Source organism: Miniopterus schreibersii (genome assembly GCF_964146895.1).
Source record: "Miniopterus schreibersii genome assembly, chromosome: 16".
NCBI lineage: Eukaryota > Metazoa > Chordata > Mammalia > Chiroptera > Miniopteridae > Miniopterus > Miniopterus schreibersii.
Genome location: NC_138116.1, coordinates 35,189,638 through 35,205,367, shown reverse-complemented (window position 1 = coordinate 35,205,367; position 15,730 = coordinate 35,189,638). Strand labels below are relative to the sequence as shown.

The 15,730-nt window shown below is 50.8% G+C and overlaps 1 protein-coding gene across 3 annotated transcripts; it reads left to right on the top strand.

Moving 5' to 3' along the window:
- The first annotated feature begins 4,026 nt into the window (after positions 1-4,026).
- Positions 4,027-15,120, top strand: PLD2 (phospholipase D2). Of its 3 annotated transcripts, none has more exons than XM_081162300.1 (25): positions 4,027-4,181; positions 4,867-4,976; positions 5,062-5,192; positions 5,306-5,448; positions 5,881-5,986; positions 6,074-6,139; positions 6,282-6,340; positions 6,477-6,569; positions 6,662-6,814; positions 7,281-7,430; positions 9,468-9,551; positions 9,689-9,767; positions 10,489-10,599; positions 10,720-10,890; positions 11,290-11,407; positions 11,598-11,716; positions 11,809-11,922; positions 12,048-12,152; positions 12,360-12,448; positions 12,555-12,668; positions 12,825-12,874; positions 13,151-13,285; positions 13,510-13,663; positions 14,038-14,152; positions 14,393-15,120. In XM_081162300.1, the coding sequence occupies exons 2-25, from the start codon at positions 4,868-4,870 to the stop codon at positions 14,615-14,617; spliced, it is 2,793 nt and encodes a 930-aa protein (XP_081018426.1). In that variant the 5' UTR covers positions 4,027-4,181; position 4,867; the 3' UTR covers positions 14,618-15,120. The 3 variants fall into 3 exon arrangements, with proteins under 3 accessions (XP_081018426.1, XP_081018427.1, XP_081018425.1); XM_081162301.1 differs by lacking the exon at positions 4,027-4,181 and adding an exon at positions 4,197-4,322; XM_081162299.1 differs by lacking the exon at positions 4,027-4,181 and adding an exon at positions 4,258-4,322 and having other exon boundaries at positions 14,943-15,120.
- The last annotated feature ends 610 nt before the right edge of the window (positions 15,121-15,730 follow it).

Sequence of the window (15,730 nt, the reverse complement as noted above, 5' to 3'; positions counted from 1 at the left end):
CTCAACAATGGAGGAGACCAGGGTGCTGGGAATGGCCAGGAGGGCCCCAGGAGAAGGGGTGTGGTTTCCAAGCCCCCCCACTTTGGGCAAAACTACCACTTAGCCTCAGACCGCCTAGTGATTATAGGCGCCAAGGGATAGAAGGGGGAGAAGAGGGGGGAGGGAAGGGGTGGAGAGATACCCCACTCAAACACCTATCCTTTTGTGCCCTCTTAATTTGGGGGCTCTCTTGAACCTTGTGGAGACGCAGAAAGACACTGAAGTGCGTGGCATGGCAGAGACAGACGCAGAGGTGCTGGAACATACAGGTGCAGTGAGAATTCATTACAGCAATGCTGGGCAACTTGATGCCAGCCTGTACACTGCTGGGGATTCATTTGTATTTTCAAATGAGAATTTAGAATTCCAAAGATGTGAAATTTTAAAGAATAGTCTGTTTTTTTTAGAACAGGAAACTTTACTAGTCAGGGAAATATTATGTTCTCATTAAATGACCTGCTAGCTCTTGTCCCATTTTATGAAGATAGCTAATTGTAATTGATTAATTATGCTGTGCCAGGTAGATTCTAGGGACTTGCACATGTTATCTCATCTCATTTTATCATGTCAATGATCCTTTGAGACAAGTGTTATTATTATCCGCATTCTACAGATGAGGGATCGGAGGCACTGAGAGACTAGGTAACTTGCCCAAGGTCACACAGGCAGTTATCAGCAGGGCAGGAACTCACCCCAATTCCCATCAGTCTGACCCCAGAGTCCACTTTGTTTGCCACCACACTGAGTTTCCCGAGCATGTTCCTGGCAGGCATTGATGCCCTCAGCTGGGCCTGAGGAGGTGCTCAGAGCCTGGGCTGGGAGCCTCAGGTCCAGAGCACCCTAGCCAAGGACTCTAAATGCCCTCTAGCAAAGCTGCACTAGCTTATTCCCTAAGGGTGCAATGATGCGGGTGAGAAAGGTTGAGAAGCACTGCTGACTATATTGCTTGACTTAGACAGAAATCTGGTTTTTGCTTTTAAATTAACTTTATTTAAGTAAAAATTTATATGTAATTTAATGCACACATCCTAGTTCTATGAGTTTTGACAAGTATATACACCCACATAATCACCACCCCAATCAAGATATAGGACAGCCCTAGCCAGTTTTGCTCAGTGGTTAGAGCATCGGCCTGCAGACTGAAGGGTCCTGGGTTCGATTGCGGGTAAGGGCACATACCTCTGTTGCAGGCTTGATCCCGGGCCCTGGTCAGGGCGCGTGCAGGAATCAACCAATCGATGTGTCTCTCTCATATAGATGTTTTTCTCTCTCTCCCTTCCACTCTCTCTAAAAAGCAAGGGAAAAAATATCCTCAGGTGAGGATTAAAAATAAAAAGATATAGAACATTTCCATCACCCAGTTCCCTTACATGCCTTTTCACAATCAATCTTTTCCCCATCTCCTGCCACAGGCAACTACTGATTTTTTATTTTCATCACTGTAGATTGTTTTGCCTGTTTCAGAACTTTATATAAATGGAATCATATAGAATTACTCTTTCGTTTCTGGCTTCTTTCTGCATAATGGTTTTAAAATTCATCCATGCTGCATGTATTAACAGTTTGTGTTTTTTGTTTTTTGTATTAACAGCTTTATTAGGAGATAATTCACACATAAAATTCACCCTTTTAACCTTTTGTCCAACATCTTAGCAAGGCTGCAGTGGTAGCAGCTGCTCTTTGAGCCTCCCTGTGCTGCCAAAGAGGGCAAGAAGAAAGATGCCGGAAAGTCAGCCAAGAAAGACAAAGACCCAGTGAACAAATCTGGGGGCAAGGCCAAAAAGAAGTGACCCAAAGACAAAATTTGGGACAAGTTCAATAACCTAAGCTTGTTTGACAAAACAACATATGACAAACTCTGCAAGGAAGTTCCCAACTATAAGCTTATACCCTTGGCTGTTGGCTCTGAGAGACTGAAGATCCGCGGCTCCTTGGCCAGGGCAGCCCTACAGGAGCTCCTCAGTAAAGAACTTATTAAATTAGTTTCAAAGCACAGAGCTCAGGTAATTTACACCAGAAACGCCAAGGGTGGGGATGCCCCAGCTTTCTGGTGAAGATGAATAAACAACAGGTCCCACCAGCTGTACATTTTGAAAAAAAAACACTTTATCGCATAAAACAATCTACTGTTTTAAAGTATACAATTCAGTGGTGGTTTGTTTGTTTTTTTAATATGTTTTTATTGATTTCAGAGAAAGGGGGAGAGAGAGAGAGAGAAAGAGAGAGAGAAACACAAATGGCTCTCTCTCATCATTGATGTTCCTGTCTCTCTACCTCTCCCATCCTCTCTCAGAAATCAATAAAGGCATATTAAAAAAAAAAAAAAGAAAGAAAGTCTGTACCCATTACAGTCACTCCTCTGTCCTTCTCCCCAGTTACTGGCAACCACTAATCTACTTTCTGTCTCTATGGATTTACTTATTCTGGATATTTCATATAAGTGGAATCATACAAATGTGGTCCTTTGTGTCTGGCTTCTTTCACTTAGCATGTTTTCAAAGGTCATCCATGTTGTAGTGTATCAGGACATTCTTTTTTATGGCTGAGCAATAAATATTCTATTGTAGAGATTAAACCACATTTTGTGTATCTATTGATTAGTTGATGGACATTTGGGTTGTTTCTACTTTTTGACTATTTGAGTACTACTACTAGGTACTCTCATGTACAAGTTTTTGTGTGCACATGTTTTCAATTCTCTTGGGTGTATACCTAGGAGTGGAATTGCTGCGCCATATGATAACTCTATGTTTAACATTTTGAGGAACTGTTTTCCAAGGTGACTGCACCCTTTCATACTTAATTTTTATTACTAAGTAATATAGCCTATATACTGCAAATTAATCAAAATAAAAACCTTCTGCTCCTCAAAAAGCACCATTATTCTTAAAAAAATTTTATTGATTTTTTTTTTTAGAGAGAGAGAGGAAGGGAGAGAAACATGGATTTGTTGTCCCACTTATTTATGCATTCATTGGTTGATTCTTGTATGTGCCCTGACTAGGGAATTGAACCCACAACCTTAAAAGGCACCATTATTTTAAAAGGACAAGCCACATTCTGGGAGAAAATATTTGCAATACATATATCTGTTAAAGGATTTGAATCCAAATACATATAAAGAACTCCTACAATTCCATAAGACAAATAACATGGTTTTTAAAAACTTAGCGAAGACTTGGACACTTTACAAAAGATCCACAAGTGGCCAATAAGCACAAGAAATATGGCCAACATCATAATAATCAGAGACATGCAGATAAAACTACAGTGATGTACAATCTTACTTATTAGAATAGCTAGTGCTATAAAGATTGACAGTACCAAATGCTGGTCATGTGTGGAGCAACTGAAAATGTAAGACGAAACAACTGTTTTGGAAAACAGTTTGGCAGTTTCTTACAAGGTTAAAGCACAGTTATTATGTGACCCAGCAGCTCCACTCCTAGCTATCTACCCAAGAGAAATGAAAACATAGATCCACACAGACTTATACGGGAATGTTAGAGGACCTTTACGAAAACTAGAAAGAACCCAAATGTCCATCCAAAGGAGAAATAAAGGAATCTGCTTTAAAATGTTTTGAAATATATTGTCCTTTAGAAGATGTTCCTGTTTCCCCCCCAGACTGTAAGTTCCAGGCCAGCAGGTTTCGAGACTGTCTTGTTCGCTACACTGCGCTTCACATCTGGCACCGAGCAAGTGCGCAAAAGAACGTGGAATGAATGAAAGAATGCAAGCTTGAGTACAGTCAGTTTACGGCCACCACTCCCGGGACCTTTTCATTCCTTCCATCTGAAACTAGGCGGGACAGACCCGGTGCCGCCCGGCAAGGGAACGGCCGCCGGTCCCCCGCCGAGGAGGCGCGTCTCCATCGGATCCGGAAAGAGTCCGGGAGCCGCGCCTGGGGGGCGGGGGGACGGTGCGCAGCGCGGAGCGCCCACAGGGTGGCAGCAGGGCACACCCGGACCGACGGCGCGGGACAGACGGACCGACCGGCGGACGGCGCCCGCCCGACGCGCGGAACCGGCCGCGCAGCATCGCGGCGCCGAAGGCGACCCCCGGGCCAAGCCCCGTGCGCCAGACCGCGGGGCGGGCCGAGGGCGGCGGGGCGGGGCCGACGGGACGAGAATCGCGCGGAGGTGAGGCGGGGGCTGCCCCGCCCCCGAGGGCAGGACCCGAGCGCCGCCCCGCCCGGCTCGCTGGGGTGTGGGCTCCCGCTCCGGCTCCGCGCTGCTCCCTCCGCACGCGACCCCGCGGCGGCGCTGGCTCCGGCTGCCGGGGTGAGGGGGCCGGGGAGGGGGTGGCGCGGACGACCGGGGCCCAGGAAGTCGGGCGGGGTCCGGAATGAGCCCGGGCTGCAGGGCCTCCTGACTCAGCCGCACACTCAGATTTTGGGGTTTCCCTCCCAGGCGAGGAGCGCGTAACTTCCTCTTTCCCGCAGGGATCCCCGCTGCCAGCTGGCCCGGCCTAGCTTGAGTCCCGGCGGCTCCCGGCCCCTGGCGACCCCGGGGCCCCGTTCCCAGGCTTCTGCTCTCCCCAGTTCAGAGATATCGGGGCCTGGCTGGGTGTTCCTGGCAGCGCTCCCTGGTTACGGGACGGGAGGCGGGATTCGGGGGTTCTGGATGAAGGACCGAGGTAGGGGATGGATGTTAGAGGGACTCTGCAGATGATGGGGCCATAATCAGAGAGAGATTGGGAGTTATCGGGAGCTGGGTGGGTGGGTAAGAAGACGGGGAACTGTGGGAAGTGGAGAACCTTGGGGTGGAATAGGGGGCAAAGTTCTGCAGGGCAGATCATTTCCCTGAGGTTTCCCCATATTCCTAGGATGACGGCCAGCCCAGAGAGCCTGTTCCCTTCCGGGGGCGACCTGGACTCCAACCAGTTACAGATGGAGCCCGATGAGGTGGACACTCTGAGGGAGGGAGAGGACCCAGGTACCCAGGGAGTATGACTCTCAGGGAGAGGAGGAGAGGCTGAGACCTCCTGGAGTCTACACTCTTCCACTTTCTTTCCTCCTAGCTGACCGGATGCACCCCTTTCTGGCCATCTATGACCTTCAGCCTCTGAAAATGCACCCCTTGGTATTTGCCCCTGGGGTTCCTGTCACGGCCCAGGTGGTGGGCACTGAAAGATATACCAGTGGATCCAAGGTAGCTGGGTTGGGACCAAAGGGGGTGGGGGAGGGAGGGTTAAAGGAGCACTGGCCAGAGTTGGGGGTTGCAACCCAACCAGGGAACATCCATTCAGTTCCTCACACCCCCAGGTGGGTACCTGCACTCTGTATTCTGTCCGCTTGACTCATGGCGACTTTACCTGGACAACCAAGAAGAAGTTCCGTCATTTCCAGGAGCTACATCGGGACCTCCTGAGACACAAAGTCTTGATGAGTCTGCTTCCTCTGGCTCGGTGAGGGCACCAGACTGCTTCCTGGGAAGGGCAGGTGCACCTCACCCTGTGGCAACATGAGCTGTCACTGCCCCAGCTCCCATCATTCCTTTCTGCCTGTCTCACCCCCAGGCCCCAACCTCTCCTTCCCCAAGGACTTGCCTCCCCTAACTCTGGCCACCAAGCTTGCTCCCCTGACCCTGGTTACCAGGAAACCTTCCCTGCTCAGCTCTCTCTGTCCATGGTTCTGTGCCAGTATCTTAGCCGGGCTGGATGCCCAAAATGTCCTTGGCAGCCTCCTCCATTTCTTATCTCCATTCTCAGCATAGGGGGCCTTCCTTCTGCCAGCCCCTAGGTGCCCTTCTTTCTCCAAGGCCCCATGTCCAGTGCTTCGGGATTCCAGGCACTAGGCCTCCCAGCTCTTACTTGACCTTCACCCCATTCCTTCCACAGCTTTGCTATTCCCTATCCTCCAGCCCGGGAGGCAGCCGACAGAGAGATACCGTCTCTACCCCGAGCAGGTCCTGAGGGCTCCACCAGACATGCATCCAGCAAACAGGTGCGACCACACACCAGGTCCTCTGGGAAGGCGTTGGTGTGCAAATGGCTCCGATTCCACCTGTCTCTTCTCCCATTTCTATTTCAGAAATACTTGGAGAATTACCTCAATCGCCTCCTGACCATGTCTTTCTACCGCAACTACCACGCCATGGTAAGGCTCAGGGTCTGGATGCCTGGTTCTTCTTAGGTGGAGCAGGATAATCAGACCACCCAAGGGGCAGAGGACAGCGGTCAGTAGGGTCTGAGGGGCTGAAAGCCAGAGTCTGTCCTCTGAGCCTTTGTTTCTTCTGCAGACAGAGTTCCTGGAAGTCAGTCAGCTGTCCTTTATCCCAGAGCTTGGATCTAAAGGACTGTAAGTGTCTGACATCCTTCATCCTGCCACTTGTAAAAGGTCTGAATCTCTCACTGCCTGAGAATGGGGAATGCAGTGAAGGGTGGGCTGGGGTCTGGATTCCCCACCCAGCATCTCTTCCTGTTTTCTCCCACAGGGAAGGGGTGATCCGGAAGCGCTCTGGGGGCCACCGTGTTCCTGGCCTTAACTGCTGTGGCCGAGACCAAGTTTGCTATCGCTGGTCCAAGAGGTGAGGCCTGGGGTGTGGCAGCTGGGCCTTGGGCGGGCATGAGGAAGGAGATCCCAAGGGCAGAGAGGAACAGACAGAGCCCTTCTTTCCAGGTGGCTGGTGGTGAAGGATTCCTTCCTGCTGTACATGTGCATCGAGACAGGCACCATCTCATTTGTTCAGCTCTTCGACCCTGGCTTTGGCGTGCAGGTGGGGAAGAGGAGCACAGAGACACGGTACGGGGTCCGGATCGACACCTCCCACAGGTAAGACCTCCCTGGTGTGGACACCTGATGAGTAAATAGCCAGCCAAAGGCCCTGAGGGGAGTTTTGTGGAAGAGCCCATGGAAGAAGGGAAGGCATTTCCATGCCTCTGGAGCCGGCCTTGATTTGGAACCAGGGAACTGTTCTAGCCAGATGGTTGGGACTGCTCTTAGAGTCTGGGCCCAGAGAAAGGGGGCTGAGTAGAAGCTTGGGGAAGGACTCTTGATGTAAAAGAAATGTACTCCATTCCTTCATTTATTCTTTTAAGAAACCTTAGTGCCTGCACAATATGGGTGCTAGGAACCCAACTGTGAATAAGGCAGATATATGCCCTGTCCCTATGGAGTTGTGATTTAGGGACTAAGGGAGGAAGTGGGAAAGAGATGATAGCTAAAGTGGGGAGGTTTCTGGGCCAGGCCAGAGGTACTGAGGGTGAGGACTGTGGCCCATCTCATTATTCCTGTCCAGGTCCCTGATTCTCAAGTGCAGCAGCTACCGGCAGGCACGGTGGTGGGGCCAGGAAATCACTGAGCTGGCCCAGGGCCTGGGCAGAGACTTCCTGCAGCTGCACCGGCATGACAGCTATGCTCCGCCCCGGCCTGGGACTTTGGCACGGTGGTAAGACACTAATGTCGCTTCTGAGCTTGTTTGTCGCCTTCTCGACCCCCTTTCTGTTCCCTGAGTCCTGGATCCTCTTTTATCTCCTCTGACCTCAATAATCTCCTCCTTTGACTTCTCGAATCTCCCTGTCCCCCTGGCCTCTTTAACCACACTGATCTCTCTGATTTTTCTCTGGTATTTCTCACCCTTAAACTTGGTAATCTGTTCTGACCCCTGAACAATCTGACCTCCTATGATCTTATAAACCCCTTTTTACCACACTGACCAGACTCTCTGTCCTCTGTGTTCTCTTCAAATCTCTCTGATTCATTCGTTTTATTTATAAACATTTCCTAAGCACTACTATATGCCGTGTCCAGTGACAGGAATAAGACAGTGCAGTAGGTGATTCAATCATGAGACAATGGGAGGAAGCTCACCGAGCTGGTAGATTCAGGGTACTAGCACAGAGGAGTAGTCTGCCCCAGTGTGGGAATGTCAGGACTGGGAGTCGGCAGCCCTTGACCTGTCGCTGCATACTAAGCTGAAGAGGTTGACCTTTATGATAGGCAGGGGGGAGACATGGAAGGTGGTGCTGAGATTTGTTTTCAACATAAGAATAATAATAATGCCCGGCCTGTGTGGCTCAGCGGTTGAGCATTGACCTATGATCCAGGAGATCATGGTTTGATTCCCTGTCAGGGCACATGCCCAGGTTGCGGGCTCGATCCCCAGTAGCAGGTGTACAGGAGGCAGCCGATCAATGACTCTCTCATCATGGATGTTTCTATCTCTCTCCCTCCCTCTCTCTGAAATCAATCAATAAAGACATATTTTTTAAAAAGTAATAATAATGGCTAATACTTATGTAGCACTTACTATGTACCAGGAACTCTTCTAAGTGTTTTATATGTGTTAGCTTATTGAATCTTCACAACAAGGCAAGTATAGTGGTCTCCATTTTACAGATGAGAAAACTGAGGCAAGGAGAAGTTAGGTAACTTGCCCAGGGTCACACACCTTGTAAGTAGTGGAACCAAGATTCAAACCCAGGCAGGCTGGGTTAAGACCCTGCTCTTAACCATCATACTAGAATGTTATTAAAAAGTCAAACACATTAAAAAATTAAAGTTCCCTCTCAATGCATAATCCTTTATTTCCTTTATCCCCCTGTCCTTACTTCTTCCCCACACTCCCTCCCAACAGTCCCTTTTCTCACCTCAGAAGTAACCCCGGCAATAATTTGAAATTTATCTTCCCAGATTTTCTCCTGCTTATTTTCATATTCTTATGCATATATGTCACCTTTTGTTTTAACATAAATGAGATCATGTACTGTCTTCTGTGACATTTTTTCACTTAATACATGTATTACAGATTTTGGTGTTTAGGTTTTTTCCCATTTTTTCCCCCCTGCCCCCATTTTTCACTCTTACAAATAACACTGCAATGAACATAATCTTTGCATAAGCATTTAATAGACTATATCTTAGAAATAGAATTACTATGTGCATTTAATGGTATTAAGGGGTATATACATTTAATATTCTGATAGATGCTGCCAAATTGCCATCTGAAAAGGTTATAACCAATGTACCCATAGTCTATGAGAATACTCACTTCCTCATATGCTAACATTGAATGTTACCAATGATTTTAACTTTTGCCAATCTAGTGAATTAAAAAATGTCATTTTATATCAGTTTTCTTGTTTACACGTGAAATTGAACATCTTTTCTTATGATTGACCATTTTAATTTCCTCTGTGAGCTGTCAGTTCTTATTCTTTGTTCACTTTGCAGTTGGCTTATATGATTGGTTGGAAGTCCTTTGTCTTTAAGTCATTTTCTTCAGTTTTTTGTCTTTTTAAATTTTATTTAGCTCATACTGGCAAATTATCCCACTTTGATATACCTGATACCATCTGACCTCTCTGATTACTCTTGATCTTTGACCCCACTCTCACCCCTGACCCATGGCTATCCTCTGGTCTTCACTCTCCAGAGCTTTCTGGCTTCTGACTCCCCTGACCTCCTTGGCTTGGCCTCCCCCCAGGTTTGTGAATGGGGCAGGTTACTTTGCTGCTGTGGCAGATGCCATCCTGCAAGCTCAAGAGGAGATTTTCATCACAGACTGGTGGTAAGTGGGGGAAAAGCCCAAGCAAGAAGGGGTGGGGTAGGGCCTATTTCATAGGTCACAGGAGGAAGCGGAAAAGGGGGAGTGGCTGGTTATCTGGGGCTTAGCTTACCCTCCTCAACCCCCGCCCTGAATCCCAGGTTGAGCCCTGAGATTTATCTGAAGCGTCCAGCCCATTCAGATGACTGGAGACTGGACATTATGCTCAAGAAGAAGGCGGTGAGGAGAGTTGTCAGGCTGGAGGGGAGGTGTGGTGGGGGTTGGTTAGAAAGGACAGAAACATGAAGGAACATAGGAATCTGAGGCTTCAAGGAGAGGAAATGTGCCCATCCTGGCTCAGTGTCTGGCAAATACCACCTGCTCCTCTTTCCTAAGGAGAACTGGCACCTCCCTCTTCATGCCCCTCCTCTACCTGGTAAGACTTCCCTCCCAGTGCCCATTGCACTTTATTGTGTTACCTGGGGGTGCGCGTGTCTATCTCTCACTGGACTGATTAATATCACTAGTTCCAGTACAAGGCACAGTGTCTGCCATGGTGGAGGCATCCATAGATGTTGATGGACAGGAGGAAAGATACGTGGATGATGGAGAGTGGGTGGGTGAATGGATGGGTAAATGATGGGAAGGGAGAAATATGGAAGGGTATGGGTTTGGAAAGGTGGATCAGTCGGCGGTTGGGTGAATGATAGACAGTAGATAAGGGGATGAGTAAATGGTTGGGAGGATGGATGGATAGATAATGGTTGGTAGGTGGGTAGATATGTTGGTGGATGAGTGAGTGGACTGCTCAGCCAAGCATCAAAGCAGGGTGTAAGCGGCAGAGCACCGAGGATCTCCAGGCTGGGCGGAGGCACATCCAGGGATCCTGAGCAAGGGGAAGAGTTTGGGAAGGGGCCATTCTGAGAGCGGCATTAGGATTGGATACCCTGTGCACCACCAGGAGGAGGGTGTCCGTGTGTCCGTACTACTGTTTAAGGAAGTGGAGTTGGCCTTGAGCATCAACAGTGGCTATAGCAAGAGGGCTCTGGTGCTGCTGCACCCCAACATAAAGGTGACTCACTCCTCTGGATCCTCCCTTTCCTTAAAAGTCTTATCCTTCTATCTTTCCATTTCTCTCTTGTCTTTCTCTCACCTAAGCCCACCCTCATGAACTTCTCCATACCTGCTACAGGTGATGCGCCACCCAGACCATGTGACATTGTGGGCCCATCATGAGAAGCTCCTGGTGGTGGACCAAGTCGTGGCCTTCTTGGGAGGTCTGGATCTCGCCTATGGCCGCTGGGATGACCTGCACTACCGACTGACTGACCTTGGGGATTCCTCTGAATCAGCTACCCCACAGGTAATCCCCCAAGGCCTTCCTGAACTCCCCTAAACTCAGCTAACCTAAATCTATACCCCTTCTCAGCTCCAGCCTTTCCCCTCCAGTCATTTCAAGTACTGTCCACACTTAGTGTTCCTTGGCCTTTCTGGAACCCCAAGAAGCCATTTTGAAGATATAATAACCCAGTCCTTTCCCCATTTCCACTAACCGCCTCCCCCCCCATGCCCAGTTCCTCTAGTAAAGTGCAGCTGAAGGGGAGGGCTGGGAAATCAGACTCTCTCTGTTTCATTCTTACTCTCTGTGTCTCTGTGTCTCTGTCTCACGCTCTTTCAGTGTTCCTATCTTCTCTTTGGCTCTGGCTCTGTATGGCCCCCATGACCTCTCCTTGCCCATGGCTTGGGTGTGTTCCCCTCACAGCCACCTACCCCGTGCTCAGACTCTCCAGACATCTCTCATAACCAACTCTTCTGGCTGGGCAAGGACTACAGCAATCTTATCACTAAGGACTGGGTACAGCTGGACCGGCCTTTTGAAGGTGAGGGTCCCCTTCCACAAAGTCCCTGAGAATTGGGAGCAGGGGTAAAAGTCAGGGCTGGGACTAAGAATGGGACAAGCTGGGTCAAGTTAATGCAGCCTTCCCTCTGGTTAATTCCTCCTCCTCCCTGCCTCATATGTCCCCAAGAGACCATCTCTGACCTCTCTTCTGACCCTTCCGGGATCCCCAGATTTCATTGACAGGAAGACCACAGCCCGGATGCCATGGCGGGATGTTGGGGTGGTTGTCCATGGCCCACCTGCCCGGGACCTGGCCCGGCACTTCATCCAGCGCTGGAACTTCACTAAGGTACTTACTCCCTCCTGTGGGCGCTGGAGGTTGGGAGGGAGCTAGGGGAAGGCTTGCCACCTCCCACTGACTCTGCCACCCCTCCCCCTCAGACTACCAAGGCCAAGTACAAGACACCCATGTACCCCTACCTGCTGCCCAAGTCTACCAGCACCGCAAACCAGCTCCCCTTCACACTCCCAGGGGGGCAGTGTGCCACTGTGCAGGTGAGCCCCCGACTTCAGCCTGCCCCCACCCCTCCCTTTCTTCAGCACACTTTCCTTGGCCCTAGAGCCCTCCAGATCCTCCCCTCCTGGGGTCAGGAACCATATCATGTTTGCCGTTCCCCCAGGTCTTGCGGTCAGTGGACCGCTGGTCAGCAGGGACTTTGGAGAACTCCATCCTCAATGCCTACCTGCACACCATCAGGGAGAGCCAGCACTTCCTCTACATTGAGGTTTGACAGCGGAGGAGAGGAGAGAATGGAGGGAATGTCCCAGGAGAAAGATTTAGGATGTCAGTGGGATCAGTGTTGTGGGCTGGTGTAGCTGGGCCTGGAGAAAAACAGATGTCTGGGGCTGGGGCCTGGAGATGGGGATGGCAGCTGGGAGCTGAGAGCTGGGGCAGGGGCTGGCTGCTGATGTCTCTTTGGTCCCTGCCCCAGAATCAGTTCTTCATTAGCTGCTCAGATGGACGGACAGTTCTGAACAAGGTGGGCGATGAGATTGTGGACAGAATCCTGAAGGCCCACAAGTAAGGTGGACTGGCAGGAGTGGGGGATTGAGGGTGTAGTTTAAGCCCAATTGGAGGAGTGGGGCTTTGGGGAGAAATCACACCTCTGACTCTACCCCCTTCCCAGACAGGGGCAATGCTTCCGAGTCTACGTGCTTCTGCCCCTGCTCCCTGGATTTGAGGGTGACATCTCCACAGGTGGTGGTAACTCCATCCAAGCCATTCTGCACTTCACTTACAGGTGACCTCCTATGGGGTCTCCATGGCCCCATTCACCCATGCCCGGCCCTGATTCTATCCTGATCCCTTCCCACTAGACTTTTGAGGTCTCCCTTTCTCCTGACTTCCCTGTCCCCTCCTCCAGCCTTTATTTCTCTCACCCATTCTTTTCCCTCAGGACCCTGTGTCGTGGAGAATATTCAGTCCTGCATCGCCTCAAAGCAGCCAGTGAGTTCTGGGGATTGGAGATTCAAACCCTGGACCCCTGGGGAGGGGGAGATGGGGGACCTGGAGACCCAGGTGGAGGGAAGAAATCTATTGTGCCTATGTGCTTCTGAGGCTACTGCCTTGAGACCACAGGTGGTCCTTCACTGGAGGGAGAAGTATACAGACTGGGCTCTCAAGAGCTTCTGAAGTGAGGAGGTGGGTGGGACAGGGCTCCATCTGCACAGGGAGGACGCTTCTCATCTCACTCCCCCTTCTCCCGATCTCTTATACTTACAGTGGGGACAGCATGGAGGGACTATATATCCATCTGTGGGCTCCGAACACATGGAGAGCTGGGTGGGCACCCAGTCTCAGAGCTCATCTACATCCACAGCAAGATGCTCATTGCTGATGACCGGACAGTCATCATTGGTCAGTGTTGGATCCGGGTCCCTGGCAGCGAGAGCAGGGTGGGAGGGGTGGAGCAGGACTAGCCGGGGGCAACAGGATGAAGGGAGGGAGCTGCCGCTGAGGCCCAGTTGGGGATGGAGGCCCAAGAAGGTGTGTTGCCCACAGGCATGTGCTCTGGTAGAAGTGATGGGGTGGAGGGGTCCCCCGGGCTCAGACAGAGACAATGTGTCCTGCTCCCGCCCCAGGCTCTGCGAACATCAATGACCGGAGCCTGCTGGGGAAGCGGGACAGTGAGCTGGCCGTGCTGATTGAGGACACGGAGATGGAGCCATCCCTCATGGATGGTGCAGAGTACCAAGCGGGCAGGTTTGCCTTGAGTTTGCGGAAGCACTGCTTCAGGTAGAGCCTGGTGGGTGCTACAGGGTGTGGCGGGAGGTCGAAGGGGGTCTGCCTTTTGAGCAGGTGGCAGGATTGCCTAGACATAGTACTGGACTTCCCAATAGGCAGACTAATCAAGTTTGGGGTGTCAGCAAAGTAGGGACACCAAAAAATGAGAAAAAATACTTTTAAAATAATTTGGTATATTTTTTAAAGCATCAAAGTAGTCACCAAAGTAGAGACAAATGAAGGCTGTGTTGGCCTCATTGATACTGTTTTACTATTTATCATTGCATCCACTTTGAATGACCTGGGCAGGCACAGCATGACTTTCCTGGTGTTCAGGCTCTCTAAGGATGTTAATCTGGCCCTGCTGGGACCCCTTTCTCCTGTAGCGTGGTTCTCGGGGCAGATGCCCGGCCAGACCTGGATCTCCGAGACCCTGTCTGTGATGACTTCTTCCAGTTGTGGCAAGACACAGCTGAGAACAATGCCAATATCTATGAGCAGGTGGGAGCTGAGGGGAATGGGCAGGGGGGAAATTCATGGATTATCATGTTTAGGATAGGATGGAGAGAAGCCCCAGCACACAGCCATTCTCAGAAGGGACATGAGACTCTAAGGGGCATATCATGGGATTCAGTGGTTCAGGGTCAGTGTGGGGATGGTGGCATCCAGCTCAGTGGGGCTTGGGCTCTTGGCAAAGTCTCCCCAAGCCTTATTGGTTTCCATACACCCCCTCCCTCCCAGATCTTCCGCTGCCTGCCATCCAACGCCACACGTTCCCTGCGGGCACTCCGGGAGTACGTGGCTGTGGAGCCCCTAGCCATGGTCAGCCCTCCCTTGGCCCGGTCTGAGCTCACCCAGGTCCAGGGCCACCTGGTCCACTTTCCCCTCAAGTTCCTGGAGGATGAGTCTTTGTTGCCCCCCCTGAGTAGCAAGGAGGGCGTGATGCCCATAGAAGTGTGGACATAGCTTAGGCTCCAGCCAGAAGATGTCACCAGCTGCTGGGCTCCACCGAGTCTGGCTCCCTGCCCCCTGCCCCTGAGGACTGAGGACAGTGCCCTTTGAGACCTGTGGGAGGCAGCATCTCTGAAGGGGATGAGAGAACTGACAGAGGACCCTTTCTTGAGAAGCAGCCAAAGAGGACACTCCCAACCCTGGGCTGGGGAGGCAGGAGAGGGTGTCAGAGAAGTTCACCTTCCCTGCTGCCCAGTTCAAACCACTGCTACAGAGGAGAAGCGGAACTCCTGCCAGGATGCCGGGCAAGCCTTCCCATCTCTCCCTTCCTCTGCCCCAGGGCCTCTCCCAGCCCACCGCTGCCCGGGTGGAGAGAAGAATGAAGGCACTCCTGGCTTCAGCCCCCACAGTGGGGAGAGGCGGAGGCTGCACACTGATTCCCTCCGCCAGCCTGCTGACAGACACTAATTTTGTATCAGTTCAATAAGCGTTTCATAAATAAAAGTGTAGGAAAAATCCATGCCTCTTCCTCAGTCAAAGTGAGTACTTGTCTCAGCCACCCCTCCCTGCCTACACACAGCACCAGGCTTCTTCACCTTGCCGCCCCACTCCTTTCTTCCTTCTGCCGTCTCCATCTCCACTGTACTTGTCTGTGGCTTTGGGAGCTCAGTTACCTAGGTGCTGGGAGGGGAAGTTCACACAGTGCTGCTTGGTAGAAGGAACCAGGACACCTGGTTTCAGTGGAGCTGATGTTGCAGTTGCAGATGAAGGAGGTGCACAGTGAAGGGCCTGGAGGAGCTGTCTCCTGTTCCTCAAGTGACAGCTAAGGGAAGCCCCTTTTGAGGGGGTTAAGGCTGTAGGCTTAAGGTCAGGAAGAATAGGGTCCAAATCATGGAGTTGTCACTTATTACCAAGGTGTCTTCTCAAGTCACATCACTTATGGGCTTTAGTGATCCCAATTGGGAAATGGGAATAATACATAACTGGCTTGCTGTAAAGATTCAGTCACTGACAGAAATATTTACTGAACACCTGCTATTTGCCAGACACGGTTCTAGACTCACAGGAGTGAGTATAACAAAGCCCCCACCCTTGTGGGGCACTTAGGCACATATGTCCTGAAGCTTC